Consider the following 13,284-nt stretch of genomic DNA (forward strand, 5'->3'; position numbering starts at 1 on the left):
GTCACAAGGCCTCTCTTTCAACCCACCCTCTCCTCTTCCCCCAACCATTTCACCATTCTTTTTCCACAGCCATTTATTAGATTCCTTTAATGGTCTTTTCTTCTCCATTGGATTTCGCTGATTCTTAACCAAAAAACCCTTCTCAATTCCTTCCTTTCGTCTTCATTTTACTCTCTTTTCTCTCATTTTTTGGACTTTTGGACATACAACTCTTCTGGGTTTTCTGCCTTTTTCTTTCTTTCTGCAATTTTTCTCTTCTGGGTTTGTTCTATACATGTTTTTTTTTGATACCCAGATGTGTATCCTTACAGATTTGTAACAAAACACTCATATTTCATAATTTTCTTGATTTTTTTCTTGTGAATAAATAAGGTATTTAAGTCAAGTTTCTTCGAATTTTCTTTTTTCTACTTGAACAGTATATTTAAATAAAGAAGAAAAAGTAAAAAAAAGGGGGAAGGGAGAGTGATATGGGAAAACATGGACCTTGCTGTCACTGTGGAGTTACAAGTGAGTTCTTGTTCCTCCATTTTGTGTGTTTGTTTTGTTGTTTCTTTTCCTGTTCTGTTTCTTGTTTGGTTGATTTTCAGCTTGGTTTCTAAAAGCTTTTGTTGTTCCAATGCTCTTGTCTGCTTGAATGTGTAAATTCCTTATTGGGTTTGTGAATTAGGAGAGAACTCTATGAAGAAAACAAAATTCAATCTAAGCTATATATTGCTCTCTGAATTACTGATGTTGTTTTCCTTAATTTTATCAATGATCCCCTAAGCTTAACATTTTTACTGATGTGTTTCCTGAAGTCTGGACTGTTCTTAATGTGCAGCATCATTTCTCATGAGTTAGCATTGATTATGAGCTGAATTAGCATTCATGTTCTTATCTTTTCAGTTTAGCAGGTGACTTGTGATTTAGTACATTGATAAACCTTGTGTGATTCATCATCTAGCTTTCTAAATTCGACTTTTGTAGTGAGTTCTGGTGGTTTCGTGTTAGCTGCTGTTTTGATGTTCTTCATGTTGGTTCTTCAATTGTTTGAAGCATTCAAGTTTTAGGATTCTGGTTTAATCAGATGAATAATACTTTGTTATATTACATCATGAATCTTCTGTAATGTACATACCTCTTAATTTCCGAGTATCTAATGTTCAAGTGCTGGAACAGGCACGCCTCTTTGGCGTAATGGACCTCCTGATAAACCAGTATTATGCAACGCATGTGGATCCCGATGGAGGACGAAGGGAACGCTTGTGAACTACACCCCTTTGCATGCTCGAGCTGATCCTGATGAATATGAAAATCACAGGGTTAAGAGCATTTCAATAAATAAAAACAAAGAAGTGAAACTGCTAAAAAGAAAGCTGCAACAAGCAGATGGATCGATTGGGTGGACGATTCCCGATCAAAGTCAGGGTTACTATAGAGTAGTGGATGAAGACACAAGCAATAGATCCAGTTCTGGGTCAGCCATATCTAATCCTGAGAGCTGTGCTCATTTCAGCAGTGCTGATGCAAGTGACTTGACAGGTTAGTAGAACTTAGAAACATTATGATAGCTTTCATTTTTCATCCTTGCATCATTTTAGTTCTATTATTCATGTTTGTGAAAGAGCTATATAATCCTATCTCTGACTGTAACCTGCATTTGGCCATCTTAAGGTCCAGCTCAGTCGATAGTGTGGGAGGCCATGGTGCCTTCGAGAAAGAGGACCTGTGTGAATCGTCCAAAGCAATCCCCGGTCGAGAAACTAACTAAAGATCTATATGGTATTTTATGTGAGCAGAGATCTTCCTATTTCTCTGAAGCTTCTGAGGAGGATCTGCTTTTTGAGAGTGAAAAACCTATGGTCTCTGTTGAGATAGGCCATGGAAGCATTCTCATTAGGCATCCGAGCTCAATAGCTCGAGAAGAGGAGTCTGAGGCTAGCTCGGTTTCAGTTGATCACAAGCAATACTTGGTAAATGAGGTCTATTCCCCCCATTCTGCTACTGTTCTTGTATGTAGTGAAAACAAGGGCATGAATTTTCCACCATCTAGGATTGGAAAGATGAAGAATCCTTCTGGATCAGGGGTACAACAAGTACAAATTAAAAGGTTTGTCCAATCTACTTTACAAAATTGAAATTTCCCTGTTTTTATTATATCGATCGATGTGAAAATCTCAACGAAATTATGTTGAAAAGAAAACCAAGGAAGACAATTTAAGTATGTGAGATGCAAATAATGGACTGTCCCTGCTCTATTTCATCTTGAAAACACTGATAGGAGAGAGAATCCATCATGGCTCCAGTGTAATTTTGCAAGATATGACACGCTTATCGGTCTGAGCGTGGTCTGCTCGTTTGGCTATAGTTGTTTACAAAGAAAAAATAAATTTACTTCGTCCTATATAGGTGCTCAATAGTCCTACAAAAGGGCATTGTTTCATTCATCAGGCCTAGTTAAGGCTAAAAAGATGTGGCTAAGAGTGTCAAATATTGTAACAACCCAAGCTTTCGGTTCCCAGCTAACAAATATTGTCCTCTTTGGGTTTTCTCATTTGGGCTTCCCTTCAAGGTTTCTAAAACACGTCTACTAGGGAGAGGTTTCAACACCCTTATCAGGAATGTTACGTTCCTCTTTCCAATCGATGTGAGATCTCACAATCTCCCTCCTTCGGGACCTAGCGTCCTCGTTGGCATACCTGCTAGCAGTGGGCTTGAGTTGTTACAAATATATTAGGAAACTAGTGTAAATTTGTTACCGCAAACATTGGAGACAAAAAACAATCACCATTTTTTTCACTTGAAATTGCAGGGACGACTCTCATCATGAAAGTGCACAAATTCTTGGAAGCCATAACTCGCCTTTATGCGACGTAGATATAAATGTAAGTTGCGTCTTTTATCATCTTGCTCGATTCCATTAGAAAAGAAACTTTAAGCTTAGGTGTTATGATTCCAAGATTGCGCGTCACTCGTGTTTTTGTTAATATCATTACTTGATGACTGCTTATACCGAAAAAGGATAGAATTCAATCTGATGATAAACTAAGCTTGTGGTGCCTTTCCTTTTTGTTACTGAATGATCTTTCCTAATGCTTGAGCATTTCGTTCTTAGTGGAAATATACTTTGTTTTTGCTTCTAGGACATTATAAACTTCGGAGAGTTTGTGAAACAACTTACAAATGAAGAACAGCAGCAGTTAATGAAGTATCTACCACAGATCGATATTGCTGAGCTTCCGGAGACGTAAGAATCAATCAATTTTCTTCTGTTCCTCCCTACAAAACACATCACCACACACAGGGAAAAGAAAAAGAATTAGCTCAAGAGGGCAACATGGTGCCCCATGTGTGCAAAAAGTATGGATTCCCTATATTATCTTACCGTGTCAACGACTTGCAATCGCTCCATAATATGAACGATTCAGAGGATGTTATTGCATAGTTAATGTTTGATTTGAGTTTGATAGAGTGCAGTACTAAAGAGCATGTTTGATGGATGCTTGTGATGTTTTATTTGCAGCCTCAAGAGCATGTTTGATAGCCCCTATTTCAAGGAGAGTTTAACTTCTTTCCAACAACTACTTAGGGAGGGTGTTTTCGACGCTTCCTTCCTTGGGACTATGATCGAAGATTGCACGACTCTGAAAAGGCTTGTACTATGTAACTCTTCGAAATCCAAATGGGTCGAACGCTATCATCAACTGAAGGTTCGGGCTGATTTTACTGTGATTTGGTTTTTGTTTGATGAGAATGTGGGGAAGAAAATTTTAAATATGCATCTTCACTGAATATAATGTGCCTGCAGAAACGTAAAAATGATGGCGAAGGATCTTTTCTTTCCAACGCCAACACGTCTGTGTCGAGTAACTTCATGAATGTGAAGCGATTGCGCGAGAGCTACAATCAAAATGTTCCTGGTAAACAGAAAATTCTTTGTATGGTAAAATTAAAATGCTATTCTTCTCGGTTTGCAGGATGATAATACTTGTTTCTTCTCTTTATTCCATATAATGCTGTCGTGTTTAAATTCTTTTCAACCGTACTGAGTAAATATTTTCCATCTTCAGAGGTAAAGACTATCATGAAGAGTCCCAAAAGGTTGGTGATGAAGGAAAATAAGAATCCTGGAGAGAATGATGGGTCTTGTTTCAGTCCTAGAAGCTTGTTTGCCTTGCCTACTGATGGAAGCTTTGAATATTTACAATTCATCGAAAGAAGTTCGGATCAAGACCTATTGCTCGATGTGCGATCAAATAATTCATTCCCACAGGCCGAGCTCCTTCACCCGACCTCTCGTACGGGTGGTAGGCAGGCCAGCACATGTAGTAGCTCGGTTCACCCAAATCTTGTACATCACTAACAACTGTATTTTCCATTCATAACCACTGTGCCTGCTGCTGCTATTAGCTAATAGCTATGGCCGGGACTCGCATGTTTTTTGTTGTAAAAGAAAAGTCGGTAAAGGTCGAATGGCATCTTTCGTTTTTCGATTCACCCTTTGAAGTTTGAATGATGGAACCATGAATATGGGTGAAAATTTTGTATAGGTTAACACAAGATTTGTAACATATATATATATATGCTTGAATATTATGTATTGAAGAATTGATAGTTACAAGATCTTTGTATGCAGGGTGACACAATCGCGCTTTCGAAGGCAGCGGACTAGCGATTGTGCGGCACTCACTTTCCAGCGACAAGTGAGTTGAGCCTATTTGTTCTTGCGTCGCCTACGGCCAAGCGACGTACGGTCAAGCCTCTAGCCTCGGTTTTAAAAGAAGGTTTTAGAAAACGAGGAGAGAGAGATTTGAGAAAGAGAGATTTTAGAAAGAGACGTTATATAAGCAAGCAAGAGAAAGATAACAACGGCTTAGCATATATAACCTTGGGTAGGGAGAAGTTGACGACTAGTCATATCCCCCTATAGTACATTCTGGGCCATTTTAGTTCTGGCAGGCGTAGACATGATATTTTTGAGGTGTCATACGCTTTAGAATTACAAAGGGAAAAACACTAGAATGAAAAGACATGACAAGGGTTTGGCTTGTCATGGGCATGCGGCCATGGGCAACATGCCCTGGACAAGTATGACCGTGACACAGGGCAGGCTGATTTGAAAAAGCTGTGTACCCTAGAAGCTACTAGCAGTCTTTTCCTTCTCTAAAGGGAGATTGTGAAGAAATAGTGATGGATGATGTGGTGGGGGGTAGGCTGTGATTTTGACACTCACAAGGCACCCATTGAAACTAATACAACAAGATAGGAACAAGTCAAGTTTGTCATCTCAAAAAAGTCAAAAAGATTTCCGCAATTGCTTTCTTCATAAGCTATCCTTTTCTTAGTTATGTCTGTTTAGGACCTGCACAAGTCTTAAAGATACCCCAAGAACTAAAATGACTCTTCATTCACTATTAACTTCATAAATGACATCAAAAGAAACCAAGATGAAGCCATACCATAACATACACAAATCTTTCCTTTTGGGTTTTAGAACCATGTGAGATCCCACATCAGATAAGGAGGAAAAGGATACATTCTTTATAAGAGTGTGGAAACCTTTTCCACATTTTGAAAACCTTGAGAGGAAGCCCGAAAGGAAAAGCCCAAAGAAGACAATATCTGCTAGCGATGGTCTTGGGTTGTTACAAATGATATTGAGCCAGACACCGGGCGATGTGCCAACGAGAAGGTTGAGCCTTGAAGAGAGGTGGACATAAGGTAGTGTACCAGCATGGACGTTTGGCCCCGAAGAGGAGTGGATTTGGGGGTTTCACATTGATTGGAGAAGGGAACAAGTGTCAGCGAGGACGCTGGCCCCGAAAGGAGATGGATTGTGAGATCCCACATCGGTTGAGGAGGGGAACAAAACATTCTTTATAAGAGTGTGAAAATTTTTCCCTATCAAACGCATTTTAAAAACTTTGAGGAGAAGTCTGAAAAGAAAAACCCAAATAGAACAATATCTACTAGCGGTGGGTTTGGCCCTTAACAACAACAAGTCCATTGAGAATATCTGCACCGAAGAGAAACAACACAATATAAGAATCCTTTTATCTCTCCACTTTACAAGCTACATACAAGGCAATGAGCAAACAAGATAACCTTTATCTAACCATTTACAAAATACTCAAATCTGCAAAATAAGTTCATTGAAAAATATTTGCACAGGAAACAACATAACTCGAAGAATCTTTAGCTCACCACTTACAAGCTCCATACAGGACAATAAGCAAACAAAATAATCTGTATCCAACAATTCGCACCATACACAAATCTCTCCTTTCTGGGTTTGCAGAGCAAGTTCATTGACAATATTTGCAATGATCTAAGAATCTCCATCTCAATACATACAAACTCCAGACAGAACAATGACTAAATACAGAACAATATTTGTAAATTCTCTTTAATTGCAGTCCGTCATTATAGCTTGAGATTGTCCATTTTTTAAGCTCTTGTACATTCTTTCATTTTTCTCAATGAAAGCTCAGTTTATTACACCAATATATATATACACACACGATGAGTAAGCACCTTAATCTCTATCTAAAAATTTACAAGATTCTCAAATCTCCGGTTCTGCGTTTTCAGAATATGTTCATTGGCAATATTTGCAATACAAGAAACAAGATTATCTAATAAATCTCTACCTCATCATTTAGAACTTCCATACACGATAATAAGCAAAGAGGATGTCAATGGAAATTCTACCCTTGTTTCCAGAAAAGGAGGAGCCTAGAACAGCTGCTCAAAAAAACAGAAGAAAACACTATCGATATGCAGAGGAAATACAAAAACCTTGTAGGGAGAGGATTCCACGTCCTTATAAGGAATGTTTCGATCCTTCGAGAGGCTTTGTGTGCAACAAACCTCTCTTATGAATCCCAATTATTTGTATTCTCAAATTGAAATCTCTAAGAAAGAAGAACTTCTGGTTTACAGAAAAGTGAGAGTGAAAAATCTCACAGTACAAATCGAAAAAGATAAGAGCATATAAAAATAACTAACATAAAAATAAAATGAGTAAAATAAAAGAAATAAAAATGAAAAGTTTAAAATATCTGTCATAAAACATAGGAAATTAGTCAGAATTTCTATTTCAAGAATACTTTTAAGCAAATCAGGAACTTACCAATCTTAATTCCCTTCAGTTCGCAAGTCTCAACCAGAATTACCACTAATCTAAACCTGCATACTCAGAATCAGTCGAATCCTTCTGTAAATTGAATTTACTACCGAAAACTCGAAAAAATTTCAATCGAATCCTTCTTCCGATTGAATTTACTCCCGCAAACCCAAAAAAATCAGTTCAAACTGGGAGCCCTAATTCCTAAGAACTCCAACTACAGCAACAAACCATATCGCACCTCAATTTTCATCAATCTTACCTAGATAATTTCATATAGGGCCCATTTTGAATCTTCGATCAAGCGGCCATTCATATCGCCGCTCCTCGGACCTCGTTCGACGCCAATCACCGCCCGGTCGAGCGGCGGCGCCGTGCTGATCGTAGCTCAATTCGAATCTCCGTAAAATTCGTAGCATAGTGATACCGATCCCCGAAAATTAAAAGAAAAATAAGAACTTTAGTTGGTCGAATTGGAGAAGGGACTGATCGAGATTGGGGGATTTGAAAGGAACCGTTAAGCGTTTTAGGGCTTTCCCGCCATTCTGTTGAAATTAACGACCATCCTGAAATTCGACGCGGTACTTCTTTTTTTCTAATTTCTAATATTTATTCACAAAATTTCAAATTATTTATTTTTATTTTTCCTAATCTCTTTATTATATTAAGAAGTTAAGATATTTACCGTTAATTTTTTTTTAATGAAATTGTTAAAATGAGGTCTCTAATATTTTAACTAATTTTTCAAAAATATTTTAAAAATATTTATAAAAAGATCTAGGAGAAGGAAGTGCTTATCAATTGGGAAGCTAGATATTATCGGAGTTGATTGCTGACACATTCGTCAATATATATAAAAATATAAATTGATGAAAAGCTGATAGACCCTTCAATTTATAAAAAAATATAAATTAATTAGGTGAGATTCCACCTCGGTTGGAGAGAGGAACGAAACATTTCTTATAAGGGCGTGAAAACCCCTCTTTAGTAAACATGTTTTAAAATCGTGAGGCTACGATAATACATAACGGGTCAAAGCTATTACAATATATAGATAAATATTTTATATTCTATCGAACTTTTCATTTAACCTGATCTAGTTACACATAGACAAAACATGTATCAAAATCACAGTCAAAACAAAAACGAAAAGATAGATCCATAAACAAAAACGAACTTTTATTCATAATTCCTTTTACGACACAAATCACATAATTGGGCATTACAACAAACCCAACAATATATTATATTGCACCACTCAACCACTACCAATACCCACAAACTATAACAATCAAAATCAAAATCACAACTTTAATATTAACCTTCCTAGTTTGATTTGCATAATAATACACTAAACACAAGCACTTAAGAGCGTTGTAATTAAGTAGAAATGCATGTAGCCCTTATTAAAAGAGGTGAATATCTGTGTCATAAGCAACTCCTGCCCTCCAATAGCTTGGGAGGCCATTGCTTGCCACCACCCACCTTCCATACCCTACACTTCCACTCACTTGAAACCTCAACTTTAGGTCTCCTTTTGGTGGGTTTGCCATGTCCCATACAGCTCCATGTGCTCTCCTCATCCCCTTCCATTCCTTGCAATCCTCCTGCATCAAACCACACCCGAAACTTTAATTACGAACAACGATCGATAAAAGTTTAGATTTTTTTTATCAATTATAAGTTTGGATGAGATGAACAAACCTGCCACACTTCAACGGCAGAGATGTCGTTTTTGCCCGACACATAGATGAGGATAATGGCTAAGTAGTCGGGGTATCGGCTATGCTCATGGACCTTAAATTTGACCGTGTTGTAATTAGGGTATCGACATGAAACCCTTCTGAATTCTACATCAACCACACCATTAGAGAACAATTCTAAGGCTGTGTTTGGATGTGCTAAATTTGCATAAGCTCTTGGGCTCATGATAAAGTCAGTGTAATCCCCTTCACCATGGTCAGTCACCACTACATAGGCTCCATTCTCACTGCAATAAGTTGGATTGGTGCACCTAACCTGAATCATTAACATTAAACTACACGTTAATTAAATATTATTGAACATAGGGGAAGAATCAATACTAATAGTTAATTAGCAAGTGGGTTATTTAAAAAAGTGACAATATGAGATCACACCTGGGTTTGAGAGAGAAACGAAACATTCCTTTTAAAATCGTGAGGTTAACGACAATACATAACGAGTCAAAATGGGCAATATTTGCTAGCGGTGGATTTGGGCGGTTACAAATGATATTAGAGCCAGACACTGGGCGATGTGCCAACGAGTACGCTGGCCCCGAAAGGGAGTGGATTGTGAGGTCTCACATCGGTTGGAGAGAGGAACGAAATGCCGGTGAGGACACTAGCTCTGATGGGTGAACTTTAAGGTCCCACCTGAATTGGGAGGAGAATGAAGCATTTTTTAAAAGGGTGTAGAAATCTTTCCCTAACAGACGTTTTAAAAACTTTCGGGGGAAGCCCGCAAAAGGAAGTCTAAAAAAAAATATATATATATATACTAGCGGTGGGTTTGGACCGTTACAAAAGCGGGTTGAAGTGGGTGTAATCATTATTTAAAGTGAATATACCTGGTAGCATGCACCACAGCCAGAGCCATTCCTAAAGAGATAGGAAACTGCAGCGACATTCCCATTATTGACAGTCCTACCGAATTCACCAAATCCACAAGCCCCAGCTGAGCAAAAAAGCATAAAAATCTCTCACATTTAGTCAAAAACCTTAACCAAAATTAAGGTAAAACAAGACAAAGACTTGAAATTAGCATACATGGTGTCCCATAGCAATCAGGGCTGCCATAATAAGTGGCTCTAGAGGCGACAAAAGTGTCTTGAGAGTAGCACAGCGCAGGCACGAGCACAACCAAGAGGCACCCAAATAACCCACATTTAACTGACACCTCCATTCGCCTCAAAACCAAATGAAAACACTTAGAACAAGAGGAGAAAAGATGAGATTGTTGGGAACATTTGGGTTGAGAAACGCTTTATTTATAGCCAACTTTTGTTGGAGAGATGGGTAGGAAGTTGCTGAGCCTAATGGCTGCTTACACTCAAGGGGTTTGGGAGAATCCCATTACCAAAACCCCAATCAAAGTGCTTCTAAAAATTATCAATAAGCATAAATTCCGAGTCAAGGTCATAGTCCACTTATCCGTTACGAGCAGTATTTGAGTATTTCATATCATTCTCAAAGGAAATTCCTTAATTTTTCTAGTTCAAAGAACGTTTTGAAATTCGAACGATTACCGACATTTATAAATGATAATAAGAAATGGGTTTACTTAATTGATCTAAATGAAGTGGATATGCACTTTTAAATTGGCAGCCTCGTGGCGGCTAAGTTATTTTCATTGATATCAAATCAATATTGGACCAATTTCTTCTTCTCTCTCACAACCAAGCTTAGCAAACATCAGCTGATGCAGAATCCCACCATTGCCCAATAAAACATAAGGCACAAAAAGTTGGACTTGGGTTTGAAAAGAGTTGGGGGAGATTCAATTTACTTTCTTTCTTAACACTCCACTTAGGTGAGGATTTGAACTTATAATACGAAAATATCGGTATCGAATCATTTACTTTACTTAAATTTTGAAAATATTAATATAGTCGAGTTAATCTTATTTTAGTTCAACAACATACGTGTAGAGAGATTCCAACCTTTGATCTTATGCGAAAATATATGTTTTATCCGGTTAAATTATGTTCAAGTTGATGTAGGTTATTAAAAACTAATCTTAATATCAATTCCTTTAATAACTGTGTTGTAATATACTTGAAAATCTCGAGTAGATGGTCTAATTAAATAACTTTTTTGTTTTCATTATTTTCATGGTCGTGTCTCGTACACATCAACACTCGTACTATTTTATGCAAAAGTGAGCTAGGAGTAGGGTTAGCAAAATAAAATAGTGTGATGATGCAATGATTATATATTTTCAAAGACTAATTTAAGGTCATTGCTAAGTAGCCAAATGGATTAGCATGCACCCACCAAAGAGCCATCGCTTTGTGTTGGGTTGTAATGCACTGACCCATAATTCAAATAATCTAATTAAGCAATGGGTTGAAGTTTTGTTTTATTCTAATATCAAGAATCGATCGATACCAATTTAAACATAGTTCAGTTGAGTTGATAAGACATCAATTATCATATATTATTAATTTGAGATTCATAATAGAATTATATCAAATAATAGTGGGAGAGAATATAAATAGTTTATAATCTTCATTACAGATCTTTTGTTCTTCGTCAAGATTTCATCATCATGAGACCTTGTGGCTGCCTGCTACACAATTTGGAAGAAACAAAAACAAAACTAAAAACATTGTGCTTGTTGGAAATCTTAGACGTTCACCTGTTTTTATTCCACAAGAAAGGAAGTCAAATAAAAAAAGACAATAGCTCGCCGGACATTCTTAAATTTTTTTAAGATGGACTAATTTATTATATATAAAATTGAAATGTACGTTTAATTTACGTTCATTTTAAACTTTGAGTTTTGTATTTTTCGACAGTAGACACAAAGTTTAGATATTTGTTAGATCTAATTTAATTGGTTTGATTGTAAATTTTTCGACCCAAATAATCGAATCTATGATGTTACACGTTAGTTGGGGAGGAGAACAAAACATCATTTACAAAGGTGTTGAAACATTCGCTTAGCAGATGCGTTTTAAAGCCTTGAGGGGAAGCTCGGAAGGAAAAGCCCAAAGAGGACAATATCTATTAGTGGTGGATTTGTGTCGTTACAGAATCCAACCCAATCTTAAAATTTTTGGGTTGGGTTGGTTCGAGTTATTCAAATTCTTTATTTAAATTTTTGCTTTTTATAAAGTAAAATACATATTTACTTATTTTCAACGATTTAATTAAAATTCCCCTCTCAATATATATTTTGAAAAATTACCTTCTCCATAATTAAAATTATTTTAAGGGTGGTTGGAATATATATATATATATATATATATATATAATTGTACGGTAAACAAAATGTATATTTTAAAATTAACAATAAATTTGGTGGATTCGGTTCAATCCAATCTAATTTTTGGAAAATGTATGAATCAACCAATTTATATAATTTTCATTTATTTAAACTTAAATAAGTGTATAACTCAATCAAAACAGTCAGTTATTTAACACTCTTCATTTTTAGTTTTTTTTTTTTTTAGCTCTACAAATCCGACTTACGAGCCAAACACTACTTCGTTCACAAAGTTTCAAATCCAATTAAATTACGTTTTGAGAACCTCCGGTATTAATAAAGTAATTACCCTAAGATAACATCTAAAATTAAAGTAAATGAATTAAAACTATAGGGTTAGAAAAATGAAGAAGAAGTTGTGTAAATGATTGTGAGTATGTATAGAGAGAAATGAATAAGGGAGGTTGGGTCACCTTCTTGACCCTACAACCAATATAATTGTATAAAGGATGTGCTTACAAGTGTAGGGTTTATATTTGGGTATATCCTTCTCTACACTTGTAAAGAAGAAGGCCTATGTTGTTGGTGGGAGCTACAATAATGTGGTATCAAACTTAAGAAAAGCTTAAACAATTGCATACCCACCAACCAACAATGACTGGTATGTTGGATAAGAAACCTCTAGACTTTCAACGATCATTACAATAAAATCTTATATCTGTACGGGAAATGAAGAAGAGGGATCGAGTGAGATCCCGCATCAGTTGGAGAAAGAAACGAAACATTTCTTATAAGGGTGTGAAAATCTTTTACTAGTAGACATACTTCAAAACCGTGAGACTGAGTAACGAGCAAAAACGAACAATATCTACTAGCGATGGATTTAAACTGTTACAAATGGTATCATGCTAGCAAGGACAGTGGGCCCAACGGAGTAAATTATGAGATCTCACATTTGTTAAAGAGGGGAATGGAATTTTCCTCTGCAATGTGTAAAAAGTCAAAGCGTACAATATCTACTAGCTGTGGGCGCTAGGGGGAGGTCGTGATCTCATAAAAGAAAAAAAATAAATAAATAAAGGAATGGAATTATTTTATAGATTTTTGACATAAAAAAAATTGATTAATTATAGAGAATTAATTTTCCTAATTGGGCCCTAGAAGAGGAACTTTGTTGGGCCAGTTTACTTTAAACATTATGGGCCGTTAAACTAGAATTGGGCCCA

At 36.6% G+C, this 13,284-nt stretch overlaps 2 protein-coding genes across 2 annotated transcripts; one reads left to right on the forward strand and one right to left on the reverse strand.

Moving 5' to 3' along the window:
• LOC111459543 (GATA transcription factor 26-like) lies at window positions 1–4,587 on the forward strand. Its single transcript, XM_023102496.1, has 8 exons — window positions 1–510; window positions 1,162–1,524; window positions 1,657–2,092; window positions 2,795–2,867; window positions 3,126–3,229; window positions 3,506–3,692; window positions 3,791–3,902; window positions 4,053–4,587. The coding sequence occupies exons 1-8, from the start codon at window positions 471–473 to the stop codon at window positions 4,343–4,345; spliced, it is 1,608 nt and encodes a 535-aa protein (XP_022958264.1). The 5' UTR covers window positions 1–470; the 3' UTR covers window positions 4,346–4,587.
• A 3,714-nt stretch (window positions 4,588–8,301) lies between these two features.
• Window positions 8,302–10,099, reverse strand: LOC111459544 (expansin-like B1). Its single transcript, XM_023102497.1, has 4 exons — window positions 9,898–10,099; window positions 9,699–9,805; window positions 8,813–9,127; window positions 8,302–8,715 (listed from the first exon to the last, which is right to left on the reverse strand). Exons 1-4 carry the CDS (start codon window positions 10,031–10,033, stop codon window positions 8,515–8,517), a joined length of 759 nt encoding a protein of 252 aa, XP_022958265.1. The 5' UTR covers window positions 10,034–10,099; the 3' UTR covers window positions 8,302–8,514.
• Window positions 10,100–13,284: the final 3,185 nt, after the last annotated feature.

This window comes from Cucurbita moschata, unplaced genomic scaffold (genome assembly GCF_002738365.1).
Source record: "Cucurbita moschata cultivar Rifu unplaced genomic scaffold, Cmos_1.0 Cmo_Scf00022, whole genome shotgun sequence".
Taxonomy (NCBI): Eukaryota; Viridiplantae; Streptophyta; class Magnoliopsida; order Cucurbitales; family Cucurbitaceae; genus Cucurbita; species Cucurbita moschata.

Coding starts and splice junctions, on each gene's coding strand:
- LOC111459543 (XM_023102496.1), top strand. CDS start 471: ATGGGAAAACATGGACCTTGCTGTCACTGTGGAGTTACAA. Junction 511..1,161: donor CTGTCACTGTGGAGTTACAA/GTGAGTTCTTGT, acceptor GTGCTGGAACAG/GCACGCCTCTTTGGCGTAAT. Junction 2,093..2,794: donor CAACAAGTACAAATTAAAAG/GTTTGTCCAATC, acceptor TTGAAATTGCAG/GGACGACTCTCATCATGAAA.
- LOC111459544 (XM_023102497.1), bottom strand. CDS start 10,033: ATGGAGGTGTCAGTTAAATGTGGGTTATTTGGGTGCCTCTTGGTTGTG. Junction 9,806..9,897: donor TGATTGCTATGGGACACCAT/GTATGCTAATTT, acceptor TTTTTTGCTCAG/CTGGGGCTTGTGGATTTGGT. Junction 8,716..8,812: donor CTGCCGTTGAAGTGTGGCAG/GTTTGTTCATCT, acceptor GGTTTGATGCAG/GAGGATTGCAAGGAATGGAA.